The sequence below is a fragment of the Podarcis muralis genome, chromosome 10 (genome assembly GCF_964188315.1).
Source record: "Podarcis muralis chromosome 10, rPodMur119.hap1.1, whole genome shotgun sequence".
Taxonomy (NCBI): domain Eukaryota; kingdom Metazoa; phylum Chordata; class Lepidosauria; order Squamata; family Lacertidae; genus Podarcis; species Podarcis muralis.
The window spans coordinates 52811687-52835829 of NC_135664.1; the positions used below are offsets into that span (position 1 = coordinate 52811687).

The 24143-nt window shown below is 42.5% G+C and overlaps 1 protein-coding gene across 2 annotated transcripts in view; it reads right to left on the minus strand.

Moving 5' to 3' along the window:
- Window positions 1–24143, minus strand: part of STAB2 (stabilin 2) — an 83784-nt gene that overhangs the window by 44008 nt on the left and 15633 nt on the right. The window contains exons 12-33 of one of the 2 annotated variants that reach the window (XM_028747754.2): window positions 22241–22390; window positions 20776–20919; window positions 19903–19965; window positions 19682–19801; window positions 18392–18445; window positions 17803–17883; window positions 15057–15209; window positions 14619–14681; window positions 14286–14369; window positions 13184–13270; window positions 12095–12206; window positions 10926–11106; window positions 9322–9415; window positions 8783–8941; window positions 7297–7392; window positions 4862–4957; window positions 4176–4223; window positions 2871–2944; window positions 1852–1966; window positions 793–870; window positions 446–544; window positions 205–312 (exon numbers count right to left, since the gene is read on the minus strand). In XM_028747754.2, the coding sequence (XP_028603587.2) occupies window positions 205–312; window positions 446–544; window positions 793–870; window positions 1852–1966; window positions 2871–2944; window positions 4176–4223; window positions 4862–4957; window positions 7297–7392; window positions 8783–8941; window positions 9322–9415; window positions 10926–11106; window positions 12095–12206; window positions 13184–13270; window positions 14286–14369; window positions 14619–14681; window positions 15057–15209; window positions 17803–17883; window positions 18392–18445; window positions 19682–19801; window positions 19903–19965; window positions 20776–20919; window positions 22241–22390 (2259 nt within the window). Of the gene's footprint in view, window positions 1–204; window positions 313–445; window positions 545–792; window positions 871–1851; window positions 1967–2870; window positions 3008–4175; window positions 4224–4861; window positions 4958–7296; window positions 7393–8782; window positions 8942–9321; window positions 9416–10925; window positions 11107–12094; window positions 12207–13183; window positions 13271–14285; window positions 14370–14618; window positions 14682–15056; window positions 15210–17802; window positions 17884–18391; window positions 18446–19681; window positions 19802–19902; window positions 19966–20775; window positions 20920–22240; window positions 22391–24143 lie in introns of both variants that reach the window. The other variant, XM_028747753.2, reaches the window with a different exon arrangement.

Here is a 24143-nt window from a genome sequence, read left to right on the forward strand (position 1 = left end):
AAGATGGGAGTTGTAGTCCTAAAATATCTGGAGAGCCGAGTTTGGGGATGCCTGACATAGAAGAATGTTGTATATCATACCACAGCACTTCCTTTAAGTGAGCAGCCTTTTTGCATTTTTAGTTTTTTCTTAAAGCACCAACCACGCAGCAAGAGAAATGGTTGCAAATATGCCCTGATAAAAAGTTTGGAAACCAATACGTACCAGGGAGCTTAACTGTTTGTTCTTGAGGTAGGTTTCAATGGCACTGTTGCTTGGGGCAAAAATGGTATAAGTGGTAGCAGCTTCTATTTCACTTGCCAGATTATATTGCTGTGGTAAAGAGAGAGATGCGTTGTTTTTTTTAAAAAATGGGCTGTTACCTATTATCTGCATGGCAGTTCAAATAAAAGCATGGATACATGCAATAATGCATGGCACTTCTCAAAAAGGCATGAAGACTTACAATAACGTAACCCCTGAAAATGGAGTAATCTGGCATCTGTTCTAAGCGGGCAAGCAGTTTGGGCAATGTGCCACTGACTCCCCGAAGGGGTGTCAGAACCTGCAAACAAAAACACGAGGCCAATTTTAAACAGCAGGCACAGTAGCGCAAAGCATTTAAAACAATATCAACAATATAAAAACAAAATAATTTTGAGAAACTGTATTTCCCCCTGTTTTACATGATGTTAAGTGGCCAATCTAGAGGGAGGGAGGGAGGGAAGGAGAAAAACACCAACTCAATATTTTAAACATTTAGTATTTTTTTTACCTCAGTTTCCTAACTATTAATAATAAGGAAGCAAATACCTTATCAATTACATGTATAATCCCGTTTGTTGCTGCAATATCACCTGCTACGATGTTGGCTCCATCAACAGAAAAATTCTGGAAAGCAAGGGTGGGGGGGGGGGGGAAACCATTTATGTAAATAAAACTACCAGGTTTCAAATCACAGCTGGCTTAGGACCTGTGATCTCTCAGGCCCAAAAGCCAAATGCAGCCTTCCAGGTCTCTCTGTGTGGCTCTTGGAAGACTCCCCCTGATTTACACCCCACCCCCAGAGCCTTTGCCAAGCATTTTCCAAAACAATATGACAGCTGAAACACATTTGAAATTCACATGTCTCCAATTTTTGTGATGTAGTTCTCCAATCAGTGTTTACAAACATTCACATATTAGGGGAAAGTGTGCATTCAGATGAATACACATAGTGAAAATACAGCGCAGAAATGCATTGTACTTGGAGAAATTGCCTGCAAAAACGTGTGACTAGTCAGAATTACATACAAAAATGTGTTTATTGGGAAAAAATCACATTGAAATTCTTCAATGAAGATTCCTTTTTCTTTTTTAAAAAAAGCAGATTGCTGCAGAAATGTGGAGAACTGAAATTCAGATTGGAAAAATGAGAAACAGAGAACAGGAACTGTAGAATAGTGGGTAGACATGGCAGACGACACAGCGATTTCTCCAAAGCAGCTCTTTATTTTGTAAGCTGGAACAGAAAACTGAACAGCAAACAGCTCAGCCGGCCTGCTTTTATAGGCAGCCAGCTATCAACATTGTAGCAACAACAACCCAGGGTTTCCCGCCTAAAATAACTGACGTGGACCTGAGTGAAAACTATCTACAGTATCCCCCTGCTGGCCCAGGGTGAGAACTTCAGTACATAACAGGAACTAACAGCCCCTTCCATACCTACCACTAGATAAAAATCACACTCATAGTGTCTGAGGCCCATACTAGCGAGTTCTTACTCCCTTGCTCAAAACAGGGGCATATTCAAACACAAGATGATATCTGATTAGCACATTTCTCTTGGCACACATAAGAACAGCCTGTGAGTGAGAGTACAGGTGAACTTACTCCACTTTCTTTGGACAAAGCCAGGAAGTTTCCAAGCAGAGATGTTGCAAGCCCATTGGATGACGACAAGGTTTGGAGGTCAGAAACTGTGTATGCTCCCTGCAATACATGGTGCCTAACAGAAATGCAAGTTAGGTTCAAATGACGTGAAAGTTATGGCTGCTCAGATTTTCCTACAACAGAAACCCAATTCTCTTCCAAAGACCATTTGAGCCAGGAGCAGTTAATATGTTAATTGGTTAGGAGGTGCTTCCCTTTCCTACACAGCTGCTGGCAATTTGTTTCCTGGAACTATTTGGGAGGGAGCAATTACATAGTTCCTAATCTTCCTCCATGCCACCTGAGTGATGGAGAATCTGCTGGTCCTCCACATGCCGTTGGGAGTTCAGTAACTCTATTGGCTACATTGGCTGGGGCTGATGGGAAATGGAGTCCAACTGCATCAGCAGGGCCCCATCCCTGGAATAAACAATGCAGGTGAGTGGCTTCCTTGCCATTGCTGTCAATATGTAGATTGCTTTTCAGTCAGGTGGCTAACATGTAAAGCTGAACAATACTCCTCCAACTTTCATAGTTGTGTAGAAGATAGTTGCTGTGTTTATTTCAGCATTGGAAACCAGAATCACTTCACTGATTGTGGAGTAGATGGAGCAGCTATTGCATAACCAGTGGATATATGGCAGTTGCATTGTCATTATGCATGTAGGAGGAGTTGTGTCCTGGATTCAAATCAAGACACCAGTGAAAACTCATTGGATGAAGGAGGCCCTTGCCCCAGCCACAAAAAAATCACAGGATGCAGGACAAGTATTAGGGGCTGGAAGACTGGTACAGAAGGGGTTCTTAAGTGAGTTAATATTTTTTTAGCACTAGCTCGTAATGTGTAAACTTCGGCTCTGATCATGCCCCTTAGTACAGAAGGCTATCACAGTAATTAAGAAGACAATTCCAGTAAAGGATAAAGTACTTTATAAATGCATTTAAATGGAATGGCCAGGGTGAAAAAATGTTTGACATACTTTATTAGAGTTTGGATGTTGTTTTTTGACATCCAGAAATTTCTCTCCTCTTGGTCCATGTTCTGAATTGCTTGCTGAGAAGGCACAAGGAGGGTTAGATTTGCTGCATCTGCCAGCAATGTCTTCACTGCAGCTGCCTAAACCACAAGACAAAACACATTGCCATTAATTTGTTAATATTGTAAGCTCTTCTATAGACCAGCATCAGTCTTTGGCTGTTGCCAACAGTGGAAGGACTTCATCTTCTGAAAAGGAGTCTAGTTATCAGAAAAGGGCAAGCAAAATCATCTGTGGGGCTAGAGTAAATTCCCTATGAGGAATGTTATTTTTGTTGTTTTAATTTTGAAAAAGGTAAGAAGGGACGTGATCAAGGTGTATAAAATTATGCATGGTGTGTGGAGAAAGCAGAAAGACATTTTTCTCCCTCTCTTATGATACTAGAACTCAGACATCCAGTTAAGCTGGATGCTGGAAGAATCAAAAGGGCAGGCAAAAGGAAGAGCTCCTTCACTCCCACAAAAAGTTGGTTGGCCACCAACTTGGACGGCTTCTAAAGAGGATTAAGCAAGATTCATGGAAAACAAGGCTTTCAGTCGCTACTAGGCTAGCCATTGTGGCAATGATCTACCTCCACTGTCTGAGGCAGTAGGCCCCTGAAAGCCAGCAGCTAGGAACCACAAGTGGGGAGAGGGCTGTTGTGCTCAGGTCCTGATTTCAGGCTTCCCATAGGCATCTGCTGAACTAGATGGGCTTTTGGCCTGATCCATAAGGCTCTTCCTTTGTTCATGAGCAAACAAACACTGTTGCAACCCAGAGGCTGGCTGAGGGGGTCTTTGAAATGTGCATAATTGCTGTCCCATCGGTGGGACAGCACTGAGGAAAGCTCTGTTGATGCAGATGTACTACGCGTAATGGGAGGTCTACATTTCTATCTCTAAGGTGCAAAGTCTCCTTGTTTCCCTGGCATGGCCCTACAGCTGGCATAGTTAACTTCCCTCCCACTGGTGTTAATAAGGGCCAAATGGGTAAATTAATGTTTGTCCGGGGGAGGGGTGTGTGAAGTGACTCCCTCCTGTCCTGACCATAGCTGACAACGTTGCCCCTTTTTTAAAGGGAAATTCCCTTATTCCAAATAGGATTCCTCGCAAGAAAAGGGAAAAGTTGACAGCTATGGTCCTGACTGCATCTCATGCCAGTAGGGTATAGGAAGTGGCAGCAGCTGCGCCACAGATTCTCTCCCCGCCCACCCTCCACAGGAATTGCTCTGGTCATGTCTTTCAATATATTTTTAGAAGAGGTACTCACACCAACCCACTCATTAAATCCAGCTGCTTCCGACAGAGAAGACAATTCCTGAGCAGAGAGAGAAAGAAAGATAAATGACATGTACAGATGGCCCACAGCTTAGTGGATGAGCCCATGCTTTCCAAGCACATGGTCTCAGTTTGAAGTCCCTGGCATCTCCTGTTCTGCAACAATGGAATATTTTGCATCTCATTTGTATGAAGATATAAGATGGCAGCTGGTATATCAATAATGCTACATCTGCAATATGCTTTTCTATAAGTTAATAGTTGCTGTGAATTAACCTGAGCCATACCCTTGTTTCATGTATACAAACATATTGTGATGGCACTTGGAACCCCATTGGTACTATAAATTTGCTTTTGCAGTTCTTCCCCCAGATTTTATGTATATGTGAGTTAACATGGTAGTTATTGAAAACAGCTATACCTATTGTGGTGCTGGTTGTATTCATTTTTAGGATGTATTGCATGCACTTTAGATATGATAAAGGCAATTTTATTTAATTATATCACCTTGCTCTTAATTGACATGATACTGTTTCCTGGCAAATAAAGCATAAAAACAGTGAGTATAAACTTCCTCTAAGAAGGGGTATTTGTGCCTCTGTTACATGGTGGCATTTGCAATGTAGAAGCTGAGATATTGGTCATAATCATTTAGGCAAGTGTTAGATTCCTACGCACCTCCGCTGCATTTCCATAGCATATGCTGCCGTCTCCCTCATAGCCCTTCGTACACACACATTCCCAGACTCCAGAAGATGTGAACTGACAAACAGCCTGTTAGAACAGGGAAAAAATAATCAAACACCTAGCCACCTGTGTATTCTTCCCAATGCAATATGGTTTTGCAGCATGAAAGGCTTGTGCGCTTACATAACTGGTGGGGCCCTAATTCCCGAACGCATTTCTTCTGAACAAATACTTAAAAGTACACTTTTGGGTGTTTCCAGACTGTTTTGCAGGAAGGATTCAAGTGCATACTGGAACTTTAGTTTTGCATTGTTACAGTGGGCTAAACAATTCTGTCACCCTAGTGTAACAGATTCACTTTAAAGAAGAACCTGGCATTTTGCAGTTTGGAAAGTGATGAGGAAACGCATTGAAAAGTGTGTGACAAATAAATTAATACCAGGAAGACCAACACCCAACAAACAAATCAGAATAAATGCAAACTAATGTTCATTGTTGTGTAACTGCCCACAAACAAGTTGGAACAAATGTTCAGTAAACATTATAACCTCTGCATAAGCTTTGTGCAAGAAAATCAAGATCAATACTTTTTAAAAGAAAGATATTTAGAGGTGACCTTTGCTTAAGCGCCAGTGAAATCAACTAATTAACATCGAGTGTACAGTTATCTACATGGGAAGCAAAGCCACTGTAAAGTAAATCCTTTTAATTCAAATACACTAATTAAGGTGTTAGTTGCAAGAATTATTCAGCTAATGCTTAGAGCTCTATTATAAGATTGGGAGGGGAGGAATAATCAGCCTCTGTTTTGAAAGCCACTGTTCTGTTTTGTCTCAACAGTGTCTGCACAGAAGTACTCAGTGAATTATTATTTGTTTGCCCTGCTCTTTGGATAACAGTTGTTAATTTAGGGCTACTGCAAATGTGGCATTCATCCTATATTGGTAATACCTCTGTACAAAGTGCCAGAGAGGGAGGTGACCTGTCAGATAAATTTTAAGTGAGACTTTTCTATTGCCACTTGATAAATAAGAAGGGGAGGTGGTGAGGCAGAGTTCAAGGACTTGTGTGGTTTGCAGAGTTGGCAGGAGGCATCTAGACCACATCATGCTCCTGAATGTTTTTGTTTAGAATATAGCTTGCTTTGACCAAACCCAATCTGATATCAAACCATGGAGAATTTGTTAGTCCTAAATTGATCCCCAGTGCAAGTTCAGCATTAAAGATGGAAAGATCTGTCAGCTTCTGTTCTCTCCGTTGCTTATTTTTCCAGTCTTAAATTCAGTTCTCCACATTTTTGAAGCAATTTGAAATTTAGTTTTCTTTAAATCCACATCCTCCAGCATTTTAATGCAAATTTCTCTTAATAAACATATGTTTGTATGTAGTTTTGACTAATGTTACATTTTTGTAAGCGTTTTCCCTAATACAATGCATTCTTGTATGATATTTTCATTAATATGCACATTTCTATTCCCATTTAATGCACATTTTACCCCTATATATGTGTGTGCACTTTTGTAAACATAGGCATTGTAAAATATCTGAATTTTGTAAATGTTGAAGGGTTCCTTGTTTCTGTTCTCTGGAACATGCAAATGTGATAGGTTTGACTTTAAATGCAAACTGACTTGAATTTCTCCCCTTTCCCTGTTCAGCACCGTTGTATCACATGAGGCTTATTCTCAATCTGAACAGGCTGTTTGTCAGTCATGTAAGAGGTGGGCACACTGAGATATGAATCTACCATGTTAAATGGCAGGTGTAGAATGACTACCTGTTTGCTTGAAAAAGTATGCCTCTCTAAAAAGAATGAGGAGCAATGAGGCCTTCAACAGAGTGCATTGTTGGCTGTGAAATTTTTGCTAGAAACCAGTGGTGGGGAATCTGTGGCCCTACCTAAGTTGCTGGACTACAACTCCCATCATCCCTGGCTGGTAACCACACTGACTGTAATGCTGGAAGCTGGAGTCCAGCAACATCTGAAGGCATATAGGGTCTGGCATACAGGGCCCCCATGCTGGCTGTAAACAATCTCCCACAATCACAAACATGCATAATTTCAATTAAGGTGTAAAATTTACTAATATAAGTTCTCCAGGGGTAAAGTGACAGCCACTGGCAGCCTCATTACTGTGATCCCACAGGACACAGTAAGTGTGTTCTTGAGGATACAGCACCGTATTACTAATCGGCTGGAGCTGAGAGTGAATTGTTTGACAATAATTAGCATCCCCAAATCTACTATACTGATGCTAAAACACAAAATTTAATTATGTTGTAAGGACTAGAGAGCCTCAAAGTTAGACCCATTGAGAGTAAAATGTTGGTGATTCTCTGAAAAACAATATAATGCTTATTTTAGTATATCTTTATTATAAAAACCTTTGCAGAGCTTGGAATATTTTGTAAAGTGAATTACTCACCAGTGGGTGGCACTTTCCATTTTGTTCTGAACAAGAGTTTATCAGTTCACATTCATATCCATTTCCTCGAAATCCCTCCTTACATTCACAATCATTCTGTATTGTAGGGGGAATATGAAATAAAATTATTCACTTGAACTGTTCACTCCTATGCAACCTCTGTCAATAAAAGTTTAAAATGAAGCCATGCTAGGCTCCTTTGGGTGGAAGAATGGGATAAAAATTTAATAAATAACCTAACCTAACCTAACATAAAGTGCAATAGTGCCTGTTCAGTAGATGATGCTTGAAGTCAACTCTGGGCATCATCTTTAAAATCCTAGACAGTTTAGAACCAGGGTACCTAAACAACCACCACATCCCCCGTGAGCCTTCTGTGCACTCAGGCAATCAGGGCAGCTCCTTGTCTCTGTTTGGCCACTGTCAGATGCCAGGTTGGTGGGTATGTGAGAATCAGGGCATAGTAACTCACCAATTCTGGAACATCCTTCCCCAAGAGATCCACCTGGTCCCCTTGATTATGGTGTTTTCAAATTATTTATTGTCAATGAATCTATGGGCTTGGTTGATTTCTGGATTGCGTGTTTAAAAAACACTTGATGGTTTAAGATTGCTTTTAACAACTTAACAAATCTGATGTTAAAGACAGGCTCAGTAAACAATTTGGCAACCGGAAGCTTGGGGAATCAGAATGAAGAATAATAGACATGAGTCATGGTTTTCGAACATCTTGGCTGCAGAACGTTTTGGAAGCTGAATGCTGAAAACCCAGAAGTGTTTCTGTTTTCAAACACGCCTCAGAAGTCAAACGGCTTCCGAGGCACGTTTCTCAATTTTCCCCATCGAACTTGCTGGCAGCCCTTTGACCCTCGGTTTTTGAATGTTTGGGAAGTCAAACGGACTTCCAGAATGGATTACGTTTGAAAACCGAGATTCCACTATAATAAAAATATCAGGGCCAACCCAGCCATTAGGCAGGGTGAGGCCTCTGCCTTAGGTAGCAGAAGCGCCTGAGGCAGCACCCTGTGGGTACCCCACCTGCCCCACCACTTCCACTAGTGCTGGAGAAGTGGCACCAACATTGGCTCCGATCTGGGGCGAGATCTGTGCAAGTTCTCCCTCCAGATAGGTGCAATCTTGCCTGAAACTGGTGCCAATAGTGTCACTGCTTCTCCATCAGCACCAGATGCAGCAGGGGGCATGGTGGCAGCAGCAGAGTGAGTAGTGGAGGCAGCGGTGGCAACAGCAGTGCCAGGTGGGGTGGTGGTGGAAGTGGAGGCCACAGTGGCAGGGCAGCATTGAATATATGCGCTAATGAACAAGGTAATAACTGCATGTCAATGGATTGCATTATTACCGCAAAACTCAAGAACCAGTTTATTAACTATTGAGCTCATTGGCTGCCGTTGCTGTTGCTACCACATAGAGAAAGATTACAGAAGATTCGCACAGTGCAGAAGTTAAGGGAGAGGCAGTTTTAACTCACCTGACCAGGACCTATATATAGGCAAGTAGCATTACTATGACAGCCTCCAAAATTTGGCAACAGGCAGTTGTTGATTTCTGAACAGTCTTTGCCATTTCCTGTCCATCCTGGCTGGCACACACACTCATGGGTCCCAGGGCCAGTCTTAACACATTCTGCCTGCAGGTATAGGGAAAGGACATACCAGAGTTACAGCCTGTGCATTGTAATGTGGGAAGGACAGAGTTCAGGGGAAGATTCTGCATGTTTATTTTAGTAATATAGACCAATGTGGACAGGTGAATATTTCACTCACAATTTCTGTCTGTGGCCTAAATCTAATTATTTATGTAGTGATAAATGCAAAGACTTCATCAACATTTCACTTACGATTTAGCACAATTATTTTTAGAACATAATATGAAACCTGTTTGGTCAATGGACCAACTGGATAGCAGTTTATCTGGGAAAGATATTTAGTTATGAGAGATGTTCTTAATTTGGATAATTAAACTCAGAATTTAAATATGTTAAGATATGCCAAGGAATTTTGTACTTACATTAGCATTGCAGCTGTGTGGAATTAAATTAGCACAAGGATCTACTTCGCTGCAAATTATTCCATCTCCTTCATATCCCGGCTTACAAATGCAGCTAAAATTTGCATCAAAGCATGTGAAATTAATAGTCATGACAGTTGTAAAACGAAGCCAAAATTATGTTTCTATCACAATGGGCAGCAGATCTGTATGACCACAGGCAGAGATCTTTCCTAACCCTAGAAACACTGGAAGCTGCCTTATATTGAGTCAGAGCAGTGGTCCATCTAGCTCAGTATTGCCTACACTGACAGACAGTGGCTCTCTAATATACCGTATTTTTTGCTCTAGAAGACTCACTTTTTCCCTCCTAAAAAGTAAGGGGAAATGTGTGTGCGTCTTATGGAGCGAATGGAGGCTGCGAAGCTATCCCAGAAGCCAGAACAGGAAGAGGGATCGCTGCTTTCACTGGGCAGCAATCCCTCTTGCTGTTCTGGCTTCTGAGATTCAGAATATTTTCTTTCTTGTTTTCCTCCTCCAAAAACTAGGTGCGTCTTATGGTCCGGTGCATCTTATAGAGTGAAAAATACGGTAATAATAATAATAATAATAATAATAATAATCATCATCATCATCATCATCATCATCATCATCATCATCATCATCTGGCCCTCTGGCTGGGTTTCCCCAGCCACTCTGGGCGGCTCCCAACAGAATATTAAAAACATGATAAAACATCAAACATTAAAAACTTCCCTAAACAAGGCTGACTTCAGATGTCTTCTAAAAGTCAGATACAGTGGTACCTCAGGTTAAGTACTTAATTCATTCCAGAGGTCCGTTCTTAACCTGAAACTGTTCTTAACCTGAAGCACCACTTTAGCTCATGGGGCCTCTTGCTGCTGCCGGGCTGCAGGAGAACGATTTCTGTTGTCATCCTGAAGCAAAGTTCTTAACCCGAGGTACTATTTCTGGGTTAGCGGAGTCTGTAACCTGAAGCGTATGTAACGTGAAGCGTATGTAACCCGAGGTACCACTGTAGTTGTTTATTTCCTTGACATCTGATGGGAGGGCGTTCCACAGGGAGGGTGCCACTACCGCGAAGGCCCTCTGCCTGGCTCCCTGTAACCTCACTTCTCGCAGTGAGGGAACCACCAGAAGGCCCTCGGAGCGGGACCTCAGTGTCCGGGCTGAACGATGGGGTTGGAGATGCTCCTTCAGGTATCTCTAAAGTTGCAGATTGGCTATGCCAGGGATTGAACCTGGTACTTTCTGCATGCAAGGCAAATGCTTTGCCACTGCTGCCGACTGTAGGTTCCATTTGAATCCTGGCCTGTCTGTATGTGTGAAGCACTTGTTCTGTCACCAGTGACGGCCCTTGATTGATTCTCCAGTTAAAAATCTTAAGTAGTTCAACTGGGAAGGGGTGGGTGGTATTCAAATTTGTTTTACTCAGAGCATTTATAAAAATGAATTGGCAAACCAACAGGGACAGTTGAGACCAGGAAGATGCAGAATGCACCACATTCACTCACATAGAGGATGAAAGGTGGGGAGATGTGTGCCGACACATACTCCTTATAGTTCCCCGAGTGGTATAAAAATGATCAGTATAATGGGCCTACCTCATAGCACCATTGGTAAACTGGCAATCAGCATGTGCATGACAGAACTGAAGAAAAGTCCCGCATGGAAACACCTGTGTGTCACATAATTTTCCAGCATATCCACTTTTGCATGAACCAGCAAGGCAGATCCCATCACTGTCTATTTGGTTGTCACACTTACCATAAACACACATACATTCTGTGGAAGGATGGGGGAAATAAATGTCAATGAGAGGAATATATATATATATATAGAGAGAGAGAGATCAGGCCCATTTAAAAAAGGTAATATATGTGCTGTTGTTGCAAATAAAATCTCAGCTGGTCTTTCATTTTCCCATTTTTCTTTTTTTTTTTTTTTTTAGCAATAAACAATGAAATAAAATTAGAAGAGACTGTTAGAATATTCTAATTGTCATGACCCCAGATGCCAGGAGTGACCAAGACACCAAGTCAGAGGCTACTGTGTTATCAGTTAAGAAACTGCACTGGGTACCTGGACCTGGCTCTGACGCTGGTGATCATGGAGCAAAAATTAGACTGTTAACAGTTAAAGGTAAATCTACAAATCCACACTTTCTAAAACCACATGCAAACTGAAACTCAGGTGCCCTTCAAAATTCACACTTCGTTGAACTTTGTGATGCAGTTTTCCAGCCAAGTAATGTGTACAAAAATGCACATACTAAAGCGTGCATGAAATGCATATATAACAGACAAAAATGTATTATATTAAGGGAAATTGGTTTGCAAAAATGTGTACATTAGGCAAAATTGCATACAAAAATTTGTTTAACAAAAGAAAATCACACTAAAATGCTGATGAATTGCCATGAGAATCTTTTTTTTAATGGACAACTGAATCTAAGATTGGAAAAATGAGAAACTGAGAGAAATGAAAATGACAGATCCATTCATCCCTATCTGTGAACTAGAGGCTGGCAGGCCAGAGCCCACTGAACAAGATCCCACAGAACCAGGCCCATAGAAACTGAGCCAGGCCCCTCACTGATGCTTTCCCCTGGGCACATAGAACTAAGGACCTCCCAGTTCAGCTGCACAGGGAGCACATCAGGCAGGAGTTTGTGGAACTCAGAAGCGCTTGTCTTCAGGTCAAAGGCTTTCTTTGCCATGAAATTTGACTAAGGCTTTAAATATCCAGGGAAGATAGAAACTGCGGTGCTTACTTTTGTCACAGTGTGGTCCATATTTGTTTGGGTTTGAACAGAACTGGCAATGTGATCCTTCAAATTTCCTATCACAAACACAAGTTCCATTCCCTTTCATGCCATCCATACACTGCAAAGTGGAACAAACATATTTGAAATTATACATTGAAATTCACATGTAAATATATCAGAATGGTATTTCTGTTGGGGAAATGTGTCTTACACCTTCCTACAAGATACCAGTTCCCTCTGTCATTTCCAGAGCCATTTTAAACACCCAGATGGAGTCCAAAGAGAAAAGCAATCTTTACTGATAAGAACTAAACAAAACAGTGTATCATTTGAGAAGAAAGGAACAGAGATGCTTTGTATTTCTCAGTTCATGCCTTACACATAGCAGGGAGACAGTCAACCAAACATACAGAGGAGAAACTCTCACAAGATTACATAGCCGATCAGAATGCTTGCTACCTCAGCAAACATCATGCCATTCTTCCTGGTTGGTAAGCAACACCTCCACCCATCTCCCACTTGGTTTTTTACTATACCACTAACAGAATTATCGCTTAATTTACAAACTGAATGTTCCCTGCTGTTTTACTTTCAACGCCTATGACTATTTGTTAGTAAGAAGCAGACAGATGGGGTCTGACTAGGGGCAGACTGAGGTTGGTGGGGCAGTGCTCCATTAGCCCTCACTGTGTGATCCAACCCCTCACCCCATTAACCTGAGGTTTGAAAGCTAGACATTTTGAACAGTGGTCCAGGGTGCACAACATAGCCTATTCTATGATGCTAAGAATGTGAGCTTATTTACGGTCCTCAGCTTGTGATACATGAAGTGATATAAATTTACTTTGGCGCAAGATGCAGATGGTGAAGCATCACTACTATGCATTCAGTTTTCCTTTTGGTGTGGGCATTTTTTCATGCAACACCTCATGCCCTACATGAAAACTGACCCTGTCATGAATCAAGCAGGTATGCTGAAAAACGCCAAAGTCAGCTGACATCTCGACAAAACCAAACGGTTTCATATGCCTATTTACTAGACTTCAACAAAGGAAATGGAGACCGGTTGACACTGAAAATATTTGTTTCTTTTACCTGTCCATTTCCTGAGCAGGGATTGGAAAAGCCACCAGGGCACTGACTGCAATCTGGGCCAAAGAATCCTTTGCAACACTTTGGCTCCTGCAAAATAAGCAAACATTTCCTCATGACAAAAGAAAAAGGAGCAGCACACAAATTTGTTAAGAGCAGGCCCATGCAGATTGGGGGTGGGGTGAGCTGGGTACACTTGCCCCAGGCGTTGGAGGACTAAGCCAGCTGGGGGCCACCACCAGAGGCCTGCCAGATTCACACTGTCATGCCAAGAATGCTCCGTGTCTCCCAGCCACCCTGGGCTCCAGGCAAGCTTTGAACAGGCCTGGGCATTCATTAAGAGTACAAGAAGGTTGTAGCACTGTTTGTAATATCTGCTATACCTTTCTTGTGCTGCATTAGCCTTCTCTTGCTGTTGCCTACTGCATAGGAACACAGCCAGCTGCTGTGTCAGGCCAATGGTCCATCAACCTCAGCCCACACTGAGTAGCAGCAACTCTCCAAGGTTTAAGACATCTGAAGGCAGCCCTGTTTAGGGAAGCTTTTAATGTTTGATGCATTACGGTATTTTAATATTTTGTTGGAAGCTACCCAGAGTGGCTGGGGAAGTATAAATGGGCGGGGTATAAATAAATTATTATTATTATTATTATTATTATTATTATTATTATTATTATTATTAGGGACAGCCCTACCTGGAACTGTTGGGGATTGAACCTGGGTCATTCTGCATGCAAGCCAGATGCCCTACAACTGAGATACAGTCTTTGCTATGGTCTTCCCTAATGCTTTTTGCTACTGCTCTTGGGTCTCCTTAATGGCTCCATAATGGCTCCTGGATCCGTGCTGCTGTTGTGCTCACTAGACGCATTTGTGAAAATAGATACCGTATATACTCAGAATGTTTTTGTATGCATGATGTCTGGGGGTTTTTATGTGCTTTATTACCTAAGTCTTCAAGAAGCGAATACAAAAAAATTGAAGATGTTCTATTAGTTGTGGCAAAATGTCATGTAGACCACTGTTGTACAGCAGTAAGTAGTTGCTGGTGCTATCAGCAGTTTTATAGGAAGCAAAGAACAGAAATGTCATTTGCATCTCTCACCTTTTTTGTTACATTGCAGTATTTAGCACACCCATATCTGAGAAAGGTCTGTTCGTGGTAAATGCATCGATTCCTTGTGAAAGCCTAGAGTATTAAAAAAAATATCCACACATTAAAACAAACCACCCATAACCAACATTGTGCTCTATGGAAAGTAAACAATGATGTTAATTTTGCTGGAGAGCAGATTGCATTCATAATACGCTGCTTGTTTTTATTCTTTTTATAATAACACAAATGCTGTTAATACATTTTACCGAAATGCATGTAGAAGGAAATCTTTTGTTGTTTATAAATTTATTTGGTGATTGGACAGATAATAAGTTTACTTACAACAGGTTTTGAATTTTCTGGACAACTATTCCTGTGTAGTGCTGGGCATTTTCCACAGGTACCCTGAAACAAATGGAACAATTATAGTTTATGAAGGTACAGTTTTGCCTCACAAAGCAGAATTACCGGTAGGTTTTTACGTGAGTTCCAATTATCACAAAGGGCTCCTGTGTTTGCAGAAAGGAATATGTAGGCCAATTAGCTCCCTCTGTTGGGCTGGCATGCACTGGGAATTAGGTGCAAAGGAATTCTATACATCGGGGGTAGCCAACATGGTGCCCTCCATATATTTGCTGGACTACAACTCCCATCATCCCTCTCCATTGGCTATGCTGCCTGGGGCTGATGGGAGATGGAGTGCAACAACATCCATTGACTAGCTCTGCTAGAGCAGTTATTGGATACTGCCTTTTACTGTTTTGTTATGAAGAGTCTTACCATCTTAATCTCAATTCTCTCTTCATCACATCTGTGTGGCAGAATTGGGATTATGGAAGGTGGTATGAGAACACCAGAAAATGTGTAAATTCGGCCATTTTTTGCAGCAATGTCTGCATCTTCTATAGGTTTGCCATTCACCAGGATTTGTCCCTGCATAAATAAGAGTTATTTATTTTGAAATTAGATGCTAGTACTTCAAAATGTTTTCACTGTATTATTTGACAATATCATGCATCCTTGCTTCTGTATTTGTTTGCATCCTTCATGATCAGGACCTCTTACAGCTGTTGTTTTAATCCAACTAAACAGTTTCTTGGTATTTCAAAGCAGTTACATGAATAAATAGAATAAAAAGAAGGCTTAATTTGTAAATCTGTGTGAAGGTTTAATCTGAGCCAGGACTTGGCAGTGCTCCAGTCCAGAATCTTTGTGTGTGGGAATTTATTTCCCATACCAGGTATTATCAGTAACATATTTTTGCCTATATTTTTTCATATATATTTAATTATCCTTGCAGTACGTCTAGAGAGAGTGTGCTTCTGAGTGAGCATTTCATGTGCAGACAAAGTGAGTTACCTTAGCCAAAGCCACACCAAAGAATAATGTATCTATAGCCAAGGACACAACTTCATGTTCAGATAACGAGCAGCCAAGTAGACTCCTCCTCTGGTTTAATGGCATTGCAAGGTCAAAAGAAAAGGCCCTATACTAGAGCAATATTCTTACACTCCACTCACAGTCTTTCATAAATCCTTATACAGTGGTACCTCTGGTTAAGAACTTAATTCGTTCTGGAGGTCCGTTCTTAACCTGAGGTACCACTTTAGCTAATGGGGTCTCCCGCTGCCGTCACGCCGCTGCATTTCTGTTCTCATCCTGAGGTAAAGTTCTTAACCTGAGGTACTACTTCCGGGTTAGCGGAGTCTGTAACCTGAAGCATTTGTAACCTGAAGCATTTGTAGCCCGAGGTACCTCTGTATCTCTCACAAATCTTCAAAGAATCTCCAACATCCAGCCCCATATATTTTTGACTCAAAGAGCAGCCCCCAAGGACAAAACTGCAGTATCACTATGAAGGAGAGGCCCCTTTTTCGTTCATATACCTCAAACAGTCCCATATATAATTGTTTACATTTTTAGTGCTGACTGTAAGACCTCAAGGTGTCACATCGCTTTCAGAAATATTCCAGATTCAGTCTGTTGAAATAAGAACTGCTATTTGAGACAACTCTGAGAGGAATAAATAGATGTGGAAATAATATCCGTGTAACAAATACGTTACAGTGGTTCCCCGCAAGACGAACGCCTCGCAAGACGGAAAACCCGCTAGACGAAAGGGTTTTCCGTTTTGGAGGCGCTTCGCAAAACGAATTTCCCTATGGGCTTCCTTCGCAAGACGAAAGCCCATAGGGAAATCTCCGGGACAGCGGGGAAGCACAGCGCGTCTTCCCCACTGTCCTCGGACCTCCTCCGAGGGCTGGCGGCGGGCGGAGAGACCTCCTCCCACCGCCAGCCTTCGTTTCTCCGCTGTCCCGGACGGCTTTTGAAGGCAGGCGGGGGGGAGTAAAGACTTTTGCACCCCGCCCGCCTTCAGAAGAGGTCCTGGACCTCTTCTGAAGGCCGGCGGGGGGCAAAAGTCTTTGTCCCCCCTGCCTGCCTTCCCGGGGGCTTTTAAATCGCCCCGGGACAGCGGAGAAGTCCCCCGCTGTCCCGGGGCTTTTTAAAATGCTGGCGGGCGGCAGCGGAGGCTTCGCTCCCGCCCGCCAGCATTTTAAGATCGCCCCGGACAGCGGAGAAGTCCCCCGCTGTCCCGGGGTTTTTTAAAATGCTGGGGGTGGGAAGAAAAGCCCTTGGTTCCCCCCCCAGCCTTCAGAAGAGGTCGGGGGACCGACTGTCCCCGGACCTGGTCTGAAGTCGGTTTCCATAGGAACGCATTAATTGATTTTAATCGCAAGACGACAAAACTTGCGGAACGAATTAATTTCGTCTTGCGAGGCACCACTGTAATGTACATTTAGCAGCAGTGTGTACCTCAGAGTATTGTGAGTATTGCTGCCGCTGCTCCACATTAACAACAGTCAAGGGTTGTCCTCATAACACAATGGCTAATTTCCACAAGGTATTAAACATTACAATGGTGCTATCAGCAGGGTGTGTGGAAAATTTGCTTTGATGTTTCAGTTTTATGTAATGACTGTAAAATCTGTTTTGGCTCGTACATGTGCACCCACCACTTCATGGCTACAGTTATTAAGTGATGAGTTGCATGTGCAAATAAACCATCTGACATCAGACACCACAGACAGAACTTTCATATCATCTCACATCCTCTTAAACACAACCATTTTCAACAGAATCAGGCAAATGGGTTCAACTCGTGAGCTGAAGAAGCAATGTGAAAGGATGAGAGAACAGGTCTTGTTGCTAGAAGTACAATGGCAGAGATCATTCAGCAAGTGACTTGAGGGGTTACTTCTGTTATTGGTTTGAATGGCAGCAGACTCTGAACGGCTTGAGGTTTTAGTCAGCTGGGAGTTAGCTGTCAGTGAGGAAGATAGCAGAGATTTGACAGTTGGAGCCCTGAAATTTGACAACTGGAGGCTTTACTCTGGAAAGCAGGAGTTAGCTGTTGTTAAATGTGTGTTAAAAAGTCCACATCTTTCAGAATTCAGAAAACAAAATTTGACAGGATTAAATAGGAAAACAAAATGAATAAATAAGAATTGGCCTTTCTTGTACTTACACTATTGGTGACGTTAAAATAGATGAACTGTTGAGCCATAGTCTGGATGTGCCCTATTGAGATAAGGCTGGCTACCTCCAGCTATAGGGAAGAATAAATAATTCATTTCCCCCCAAAAGCCAAATATTACAATAGGAGTCTTTATTTAAAATTGAATAGAAAATAATTAGCAAATAGTATTCAAAAAGGAGTCCATGAAAGTATAATGACACTTAAAGGGGTGCACTCACTAGTGCAAGACATTTTGGTGCCTGAAGTGAACCACAAAATGGTGCCAGCCCTCCCCAACGAGGAAGAATGGGAGAGTGAAGATCTAAATCAGGAACAAGGTGGGAAATAAAGATCTACATCGGGATCTGCCACCCCTGTGGATTCTGCCACCTGAGGCAGTCACCTCACCTTGCCCCATGAGTGGGCCAGCCCTGCTTCAGATCATTATAGAAACCGCCCCCCTTACTTCTTTTGTGGGTACTGGGACATAAGGATTTCAGTAAGTTATGAGAGGCATCGTAGATTTCAGTCGTGAGAAGTAACAAGTGTACTATAATAAGGTAATATCAAATCCAGCACAGACATCAATTGCACTAACCTGGGTGTGAGGAACAATGTGATACTGAACTAGCTCGCGAAGCTTTCGTGAACCCTGTACAAATAAAGAATGAGCCACATTTATCTGAACAAGCATCCTGCATGGGCATAGCCAGGGCTTTTGTTGGAGGGGGGCATAAGCAACATGACTGGTCAGTTAGTTAAGTATTTCTATCATTTTACTTGATGAAGGGGAGGGAGCAGCTGCCCCATGCCCCCTTTGGCTACGCCCATGGCATCATGCAATATTTTCTTTTTCATGCCGACCAAAGAAGCGAAATCTAATTTGAGCTGTGAGAAGATGCAAAGCACAATGGCATTCTCAAGCCACTGGGCTTCTTTGCTCATTTGCTCTCCCCCTCTGACCCCAGTGGAGGTGCTGCAGCTTCCAGAGAAGAGAAACAGCAGCCACTGTTCACTGGCTCAGTTTGGTCAGAGGCGGCTTTAGGGTGGTGTGACCCTTAAGGTCGCACAAGGCTGCAGGGGGCGCCAAAACAATATTCAAAAACAGAGACCACTAGGCCGAGGAGTGACACAGGGTGCCGCTGAAATTTGAGAGCCCAAAGCCCACTGCCAGTTTGGTGCTGGGGTAGGTACACTTGCCTGGTGACCCCACAAAGCCTGGCATGGGATCCGCCATAGAAATCCAAACCAGTAAGTATATTAGGCCAAGACCATTCACATAAGTAAAAGGGTAATTATGAAAAAAGAAAAAAAAAGTATATTTTTGTCTGATATTTTGTGGCAAAACAAAGCAACTGACCAGAGAGTAAATTTCCCTCCTATGCTTAGGATTCTTCTGGAAGTCAGCTTTTATTAAGACAACCTGGATGTCTGCTTTTAATCAAAGCATGATATTCAATGGATGTTTCATGGCCTCGAGTCCTATTCACATCCTTACAGATGTAGTCATTACAACTAAATATAAGGTCTTCTATACAGCCATTGTGGTACCCCCCCATAAGTTGTTGAACTTCCCACCAGTTCCCACCATCCCTTACTATGCAATCCGGAGCTGCTGTGAGTTGGTGTCCAACAACATCTGGCGAGTACTGCATTGGCTATCCTTTTCCTGATTAAATCAACTTGTGGCAGACAAGTTATGCTAGTGGTAAGGAAAGACCCAGAAGCTGATTGAACAATGGAGTGCAAATAGCCAGTAATGCTGTGTGTCATTCTGGGTGGGGGATGTATACATTTTCTATATTCAAGCTGACCATTGGTTGTGTCCTAGTGGATACTGTTACTACACAAGAACGAATGCCCGTATGTGTTATTTAAAGACTTATACCTTACTTGACAACAGGTAGTCCAGTTCTCCATCTTTCAAGCTCTTCCAAGCATCGTTGGTTGGAATGAAAATAGTATTAGGTCCTGGATGTATATCTAACATTGGTCTCACAACGCTGTTCTATTTTAGAAAGAGTGAGCAGAAGGGAACAGCAGTTTATATGCATTTTTTTTGCAAAAAGAAAATCTTTAAATTTGTGGGGTTTTTTGTTTAAGTCTTACCTCTAGTATGGATCTAAATCTGCTGTATCTCACTTTGCCTTGAAGCAATGCCATTATAGATCTCTAAGAAGACAGAAATAGATTCATCCTACTTTGAATATCAACGGTAACTGAGTGCATCAATTATCATTGTATATGATACAAATTATTATTTGTATTAAAAGGAATGTAGAGACCTTTGCAAGGCCAGTGGCGGATGTTGGCACCAAAAATTCCAGTGGTGCCCTGTGCAACACCAAAACCCAGTACCCCACCCCCCGCAGCCTCTCGTTTTCCATTGGATGTCATATTTCCTGTGCCCCAGAAGCTCAGTGCCCGGTGCAATTGCACTGGTAATGCTCGCCTAGATCTGCCTTTGGCATGGCTTTATATGAATGACACTGCACAACAGGGCTTAGCAGGAGCGAGTGGTAGAGGATGTACTCTGCATGCATAAAGTTCCCAATTCAATCCCTGGCTTTTCCAGAGAGGTATGAAAAAGATGCATGCCTGGGTGGAACACTAAATTGTGGTTAATCCAAAACAGAAACAGGAGCTTACAATTTCCTCATGGCAACAACAGAGAACAGGAGAAGGGAGTGCATAAGTCTTGAGGACTGCTGCTGCTGACCACATAATGCTGAACCATAGTTTAGCATTAAGTTCAAGCTGGACAAGTATCCCTTAGTCTGACCTCACCAGAGCCCTAGTTTTATAGGGTTGTTTCAAAGTTTTATGCATGAAAGAATCTTTCAGAGCATTTAAAGTACTATATAAATACTACTATTCTCCAGCTTTATTGCACAGTAGGCATCTGTCTCAATAAATGTTTAAATTCATAGGTAAAATCATGGTTCTAAACTGTTATAGTCACTTGCCTGTATTTGACCTCACCTCTTTATCACTTTCAAAGCTCGGCTCTGTATTGTCCAGGGCTCTATCAACAATGTGTACAATTCCATTGGAAGCGACAATATCTGCTTGTAAGATTTTCACTTTCTTCTTCCCTCCCTGTAATCTTATTCTAAGTAGATTGTCCTAGAAAGGCCCAGAAAATAAATATAGGATTATTTTATCTAACAAGGCACACACTGCTTATGTAATAATAATAGTAGTAGTAATAATAAAAAACATGAGCTGCTATATAAATTGTATGATATTCAGCACTCAAATCTCATTCGACATCAGGCAGGCATCTGAAATAAAATCTAGAATAGGGTAGCCAACAAGCTGCTGTCCAGATGCTGGTGGACTGCAAGCCCCATCAGCCCCAACCAGTATGGCCAGTGGTCAACAATGATGGAAGCTGTAGTCTGCCAACATCTGGAGAGCACCACATTGGCTTACCAGGTACAAGCACACAGTGTTCAAGAAGAGGTACAGTCAATATACTAGTTGTACGACCCATAGGAACTGGGCTTCAAATGACTATGGACTACTGCATTTGTGCAGGGCTGATGTCAGCACTAGGCATCCTTGGGCAGTTGCCAATGGACTAGAAACTGTGAGAAATTAGAAGGGCAGAGGGACCCAGCTCCCCAGCACTGCATGGGCCACTGTCACTGCAGCCAGGGAAGCCCACCAGAGGATACTTTGCCCAAGGCCCCTTTATGGCAAGGACTGTGGCTCAGCAGTACAGCATCTGCTTTGCGTGTAAAACTTCTGAAACACTGGAGAGCTGCTGTTGGTCAGAGTAGACAATACTGAGGTAGCTAGACCAAATGGTCTGACTTGGTATAAGGCAGCTTCCTATATTCCTATATTATACCTGAAACCTACTCTGCATTTGCATCATACTGTGTTATAGCATCAGTTCAACATGCCATGACTTTGGATTGTCATTTGATCCTTTAAAAAACAACAACAACCAGACCTTTAAGTTTAATAAACTTACACAACGAGCAAAAGAAACCTTTTGTTGATAGGGAATGTATTGATGCAGAAAAGTTAGCACCTCTGGGAGATGAATAACTAGCTTTGGCTGTCTTATAAAATATTGCTGTATTCTAAATCTGTTGTTTCACCATTTTAAATGGATTTTTATTTGATACTGGTTTTGCTGTTGCTGTATTAAGGCTTGCTGCAAACCATTTTGGGGGCCATAGTAGTAGAAAAATGGAGTATGAAATTTATATGTATCATTGTATATCCTGTTTTCCACTACAATGTCCACAAAGTACCTTCCAGTAAGAGCACAGTGAAACTAAAATAAAAGGTTAAAGCACAACTTTAAAAAAAACAACAGCAATAAGCCAAAGTAGTTCACACACAAAACAGTTAAAACTCTGCCAAACAAACCCAATATCAATTTTACACTTGCTAGTGAAATAGCAGTAATAAAGTAAAAACCATACCTTACCTTTTCATCATTTAATATGACCCCTGGTTTGCCAGTGAGAGTATAAACTGTACTTGTACTATTCAACCCATTCAGATCCAGCTGACCAGCAAGTATGTGGAGCTTCACAAAATACTGGGCACTCTCTTTATTAGAAAGAATGTCTTTAACCTGGAAGATTAGCAAAATGAAGGGAAATGATATTATATAGGCTTCTAATACAAATAATTCTCAATAATGTGGAAAAGGCACCCTAAAAAATTGAAAGGGAGGTAAAAGACTGCATCTAGAGAACATGTGATTTCCAAGTGCTGGAGAGACCAAACTATGGGGTTAGCAACACATAGGCTGATTGAAATCAGGTGAGGCCGCTTGGTAACTCACAGCACCTGGTGGCAAGAGCCGGGAAGGGATATAAGGTCAGCATTTCCCTTTGGCTCTTTGCCACAGCAACACATTTCCTGCCTTGCTGTGTTTGGCTTTTTGCTTCCTGATTCTTGGACCTCAGCTTCTCGACTCCTTGCTTCTTGACCCTCAGACCCTTGACTTCGTGACTCTTTGCTTCTCGACCCTCGGACCCTTGACTTTGTGACTCCCTGATTCCTGACCTTCAGACCCCTGGCTTCTGGACTCTCGTTCCTGCTCCCACCCCGCCATCTTGCCCCCAGTCCTGAGGTCCTCAGCTGGGACTTTGATCGCCCTTAGACCAGACCGTGACACCCAGCTCCTGCCAACCTAGCAGTTCAAAAGCACGCAGTGCAAGTAGATAAATAGGTACTGCTCTGGTGGGAAGGTAAACAGCGTTTCCGTGTGCTGCTCTGGTTCGCCAGAAGCGGCTTAGTCATGCTGGCCACATGACCCGGAAGCTGTACGCCGGCTCCCTCGGCCAATAAAGCGAGATGAACGCCGCAACCCCAGAGTCGGACACGACTGGACCTAATGGTCAGGGGTCCCTTTACCTTTAGGCTTGCAGTCTTAGTCTGGGCCCAAAGCAGTGAAAACAGAAAAAAATTAAAAGGTAACATCTTTTTCCTAACGACAGAGGTGCAAGGAAGCATTCTTCTATTCCCAGGTTCTTGTACAAAACAAAAAAGCATTCTGTTCTACAGTAGTAAAAAAAATAAAATCTAAACATTTGCAAAATGTTGAATGAACAAAGCTGACAGGTTAGCAGGGATGTCATTGGCACTAACCAATAGGTGAGTACAATACAGACCACAATAACAAGAGCTACAGCTCAAGCTAGCTAGAAAATTGTGCTGCCCAACCACAAAATGTGCTTCACCCAAAATGATATACAAGCTGAGCAACAGATTTTGGATTGCAGCCATAATATTAATCATACTCAGAGAAGACCTCTGAAAATTAATGGACATGACTAATTTAGGTACGGGACGCGGGTGGCGCTGTGGGTAAAAGCCTCCAGCGCCTAGGGCTTGCCGATCGAAAGGTCGGCGGTTCGAATCCCCGTGGCGGGGTGCGCTCCCGTTGTTCAGTCCCAGCGCCTGCCAACCTAGCAGTTCGAAAGCACCTTCGGGTGCAAGTAGATAAATAGGGACCGCTTACTAGCGAGAAGGTAAACGGCGTTTCCGTGTGCGGCTCTGGCTCGCCAGATGCAGCTTTGTCACGCTGGCCACGTGACCCGGAAGTGTCTCCGGACAGCGCTGGCCCCCGGCCTCTAGAGTGAGATGGGCGCACAACCCTAGAGTCTGTCAAGACTGGCCCGTACGGGCAGGGGTACCTTTACCTTTACCTTTAATTTAGGTACATTAATTTCAGCAGGCCTATTCGAAATATAACTTAGTTGAGCACGACCCTTTGGCTTGACTACAACTATTAAGTAACACACTGAATCAGTTTAAGGCTGCATATAATTGCTACCCAATAGGGCCAAGAACAAATTGTATTTTATTGTGGATATGCT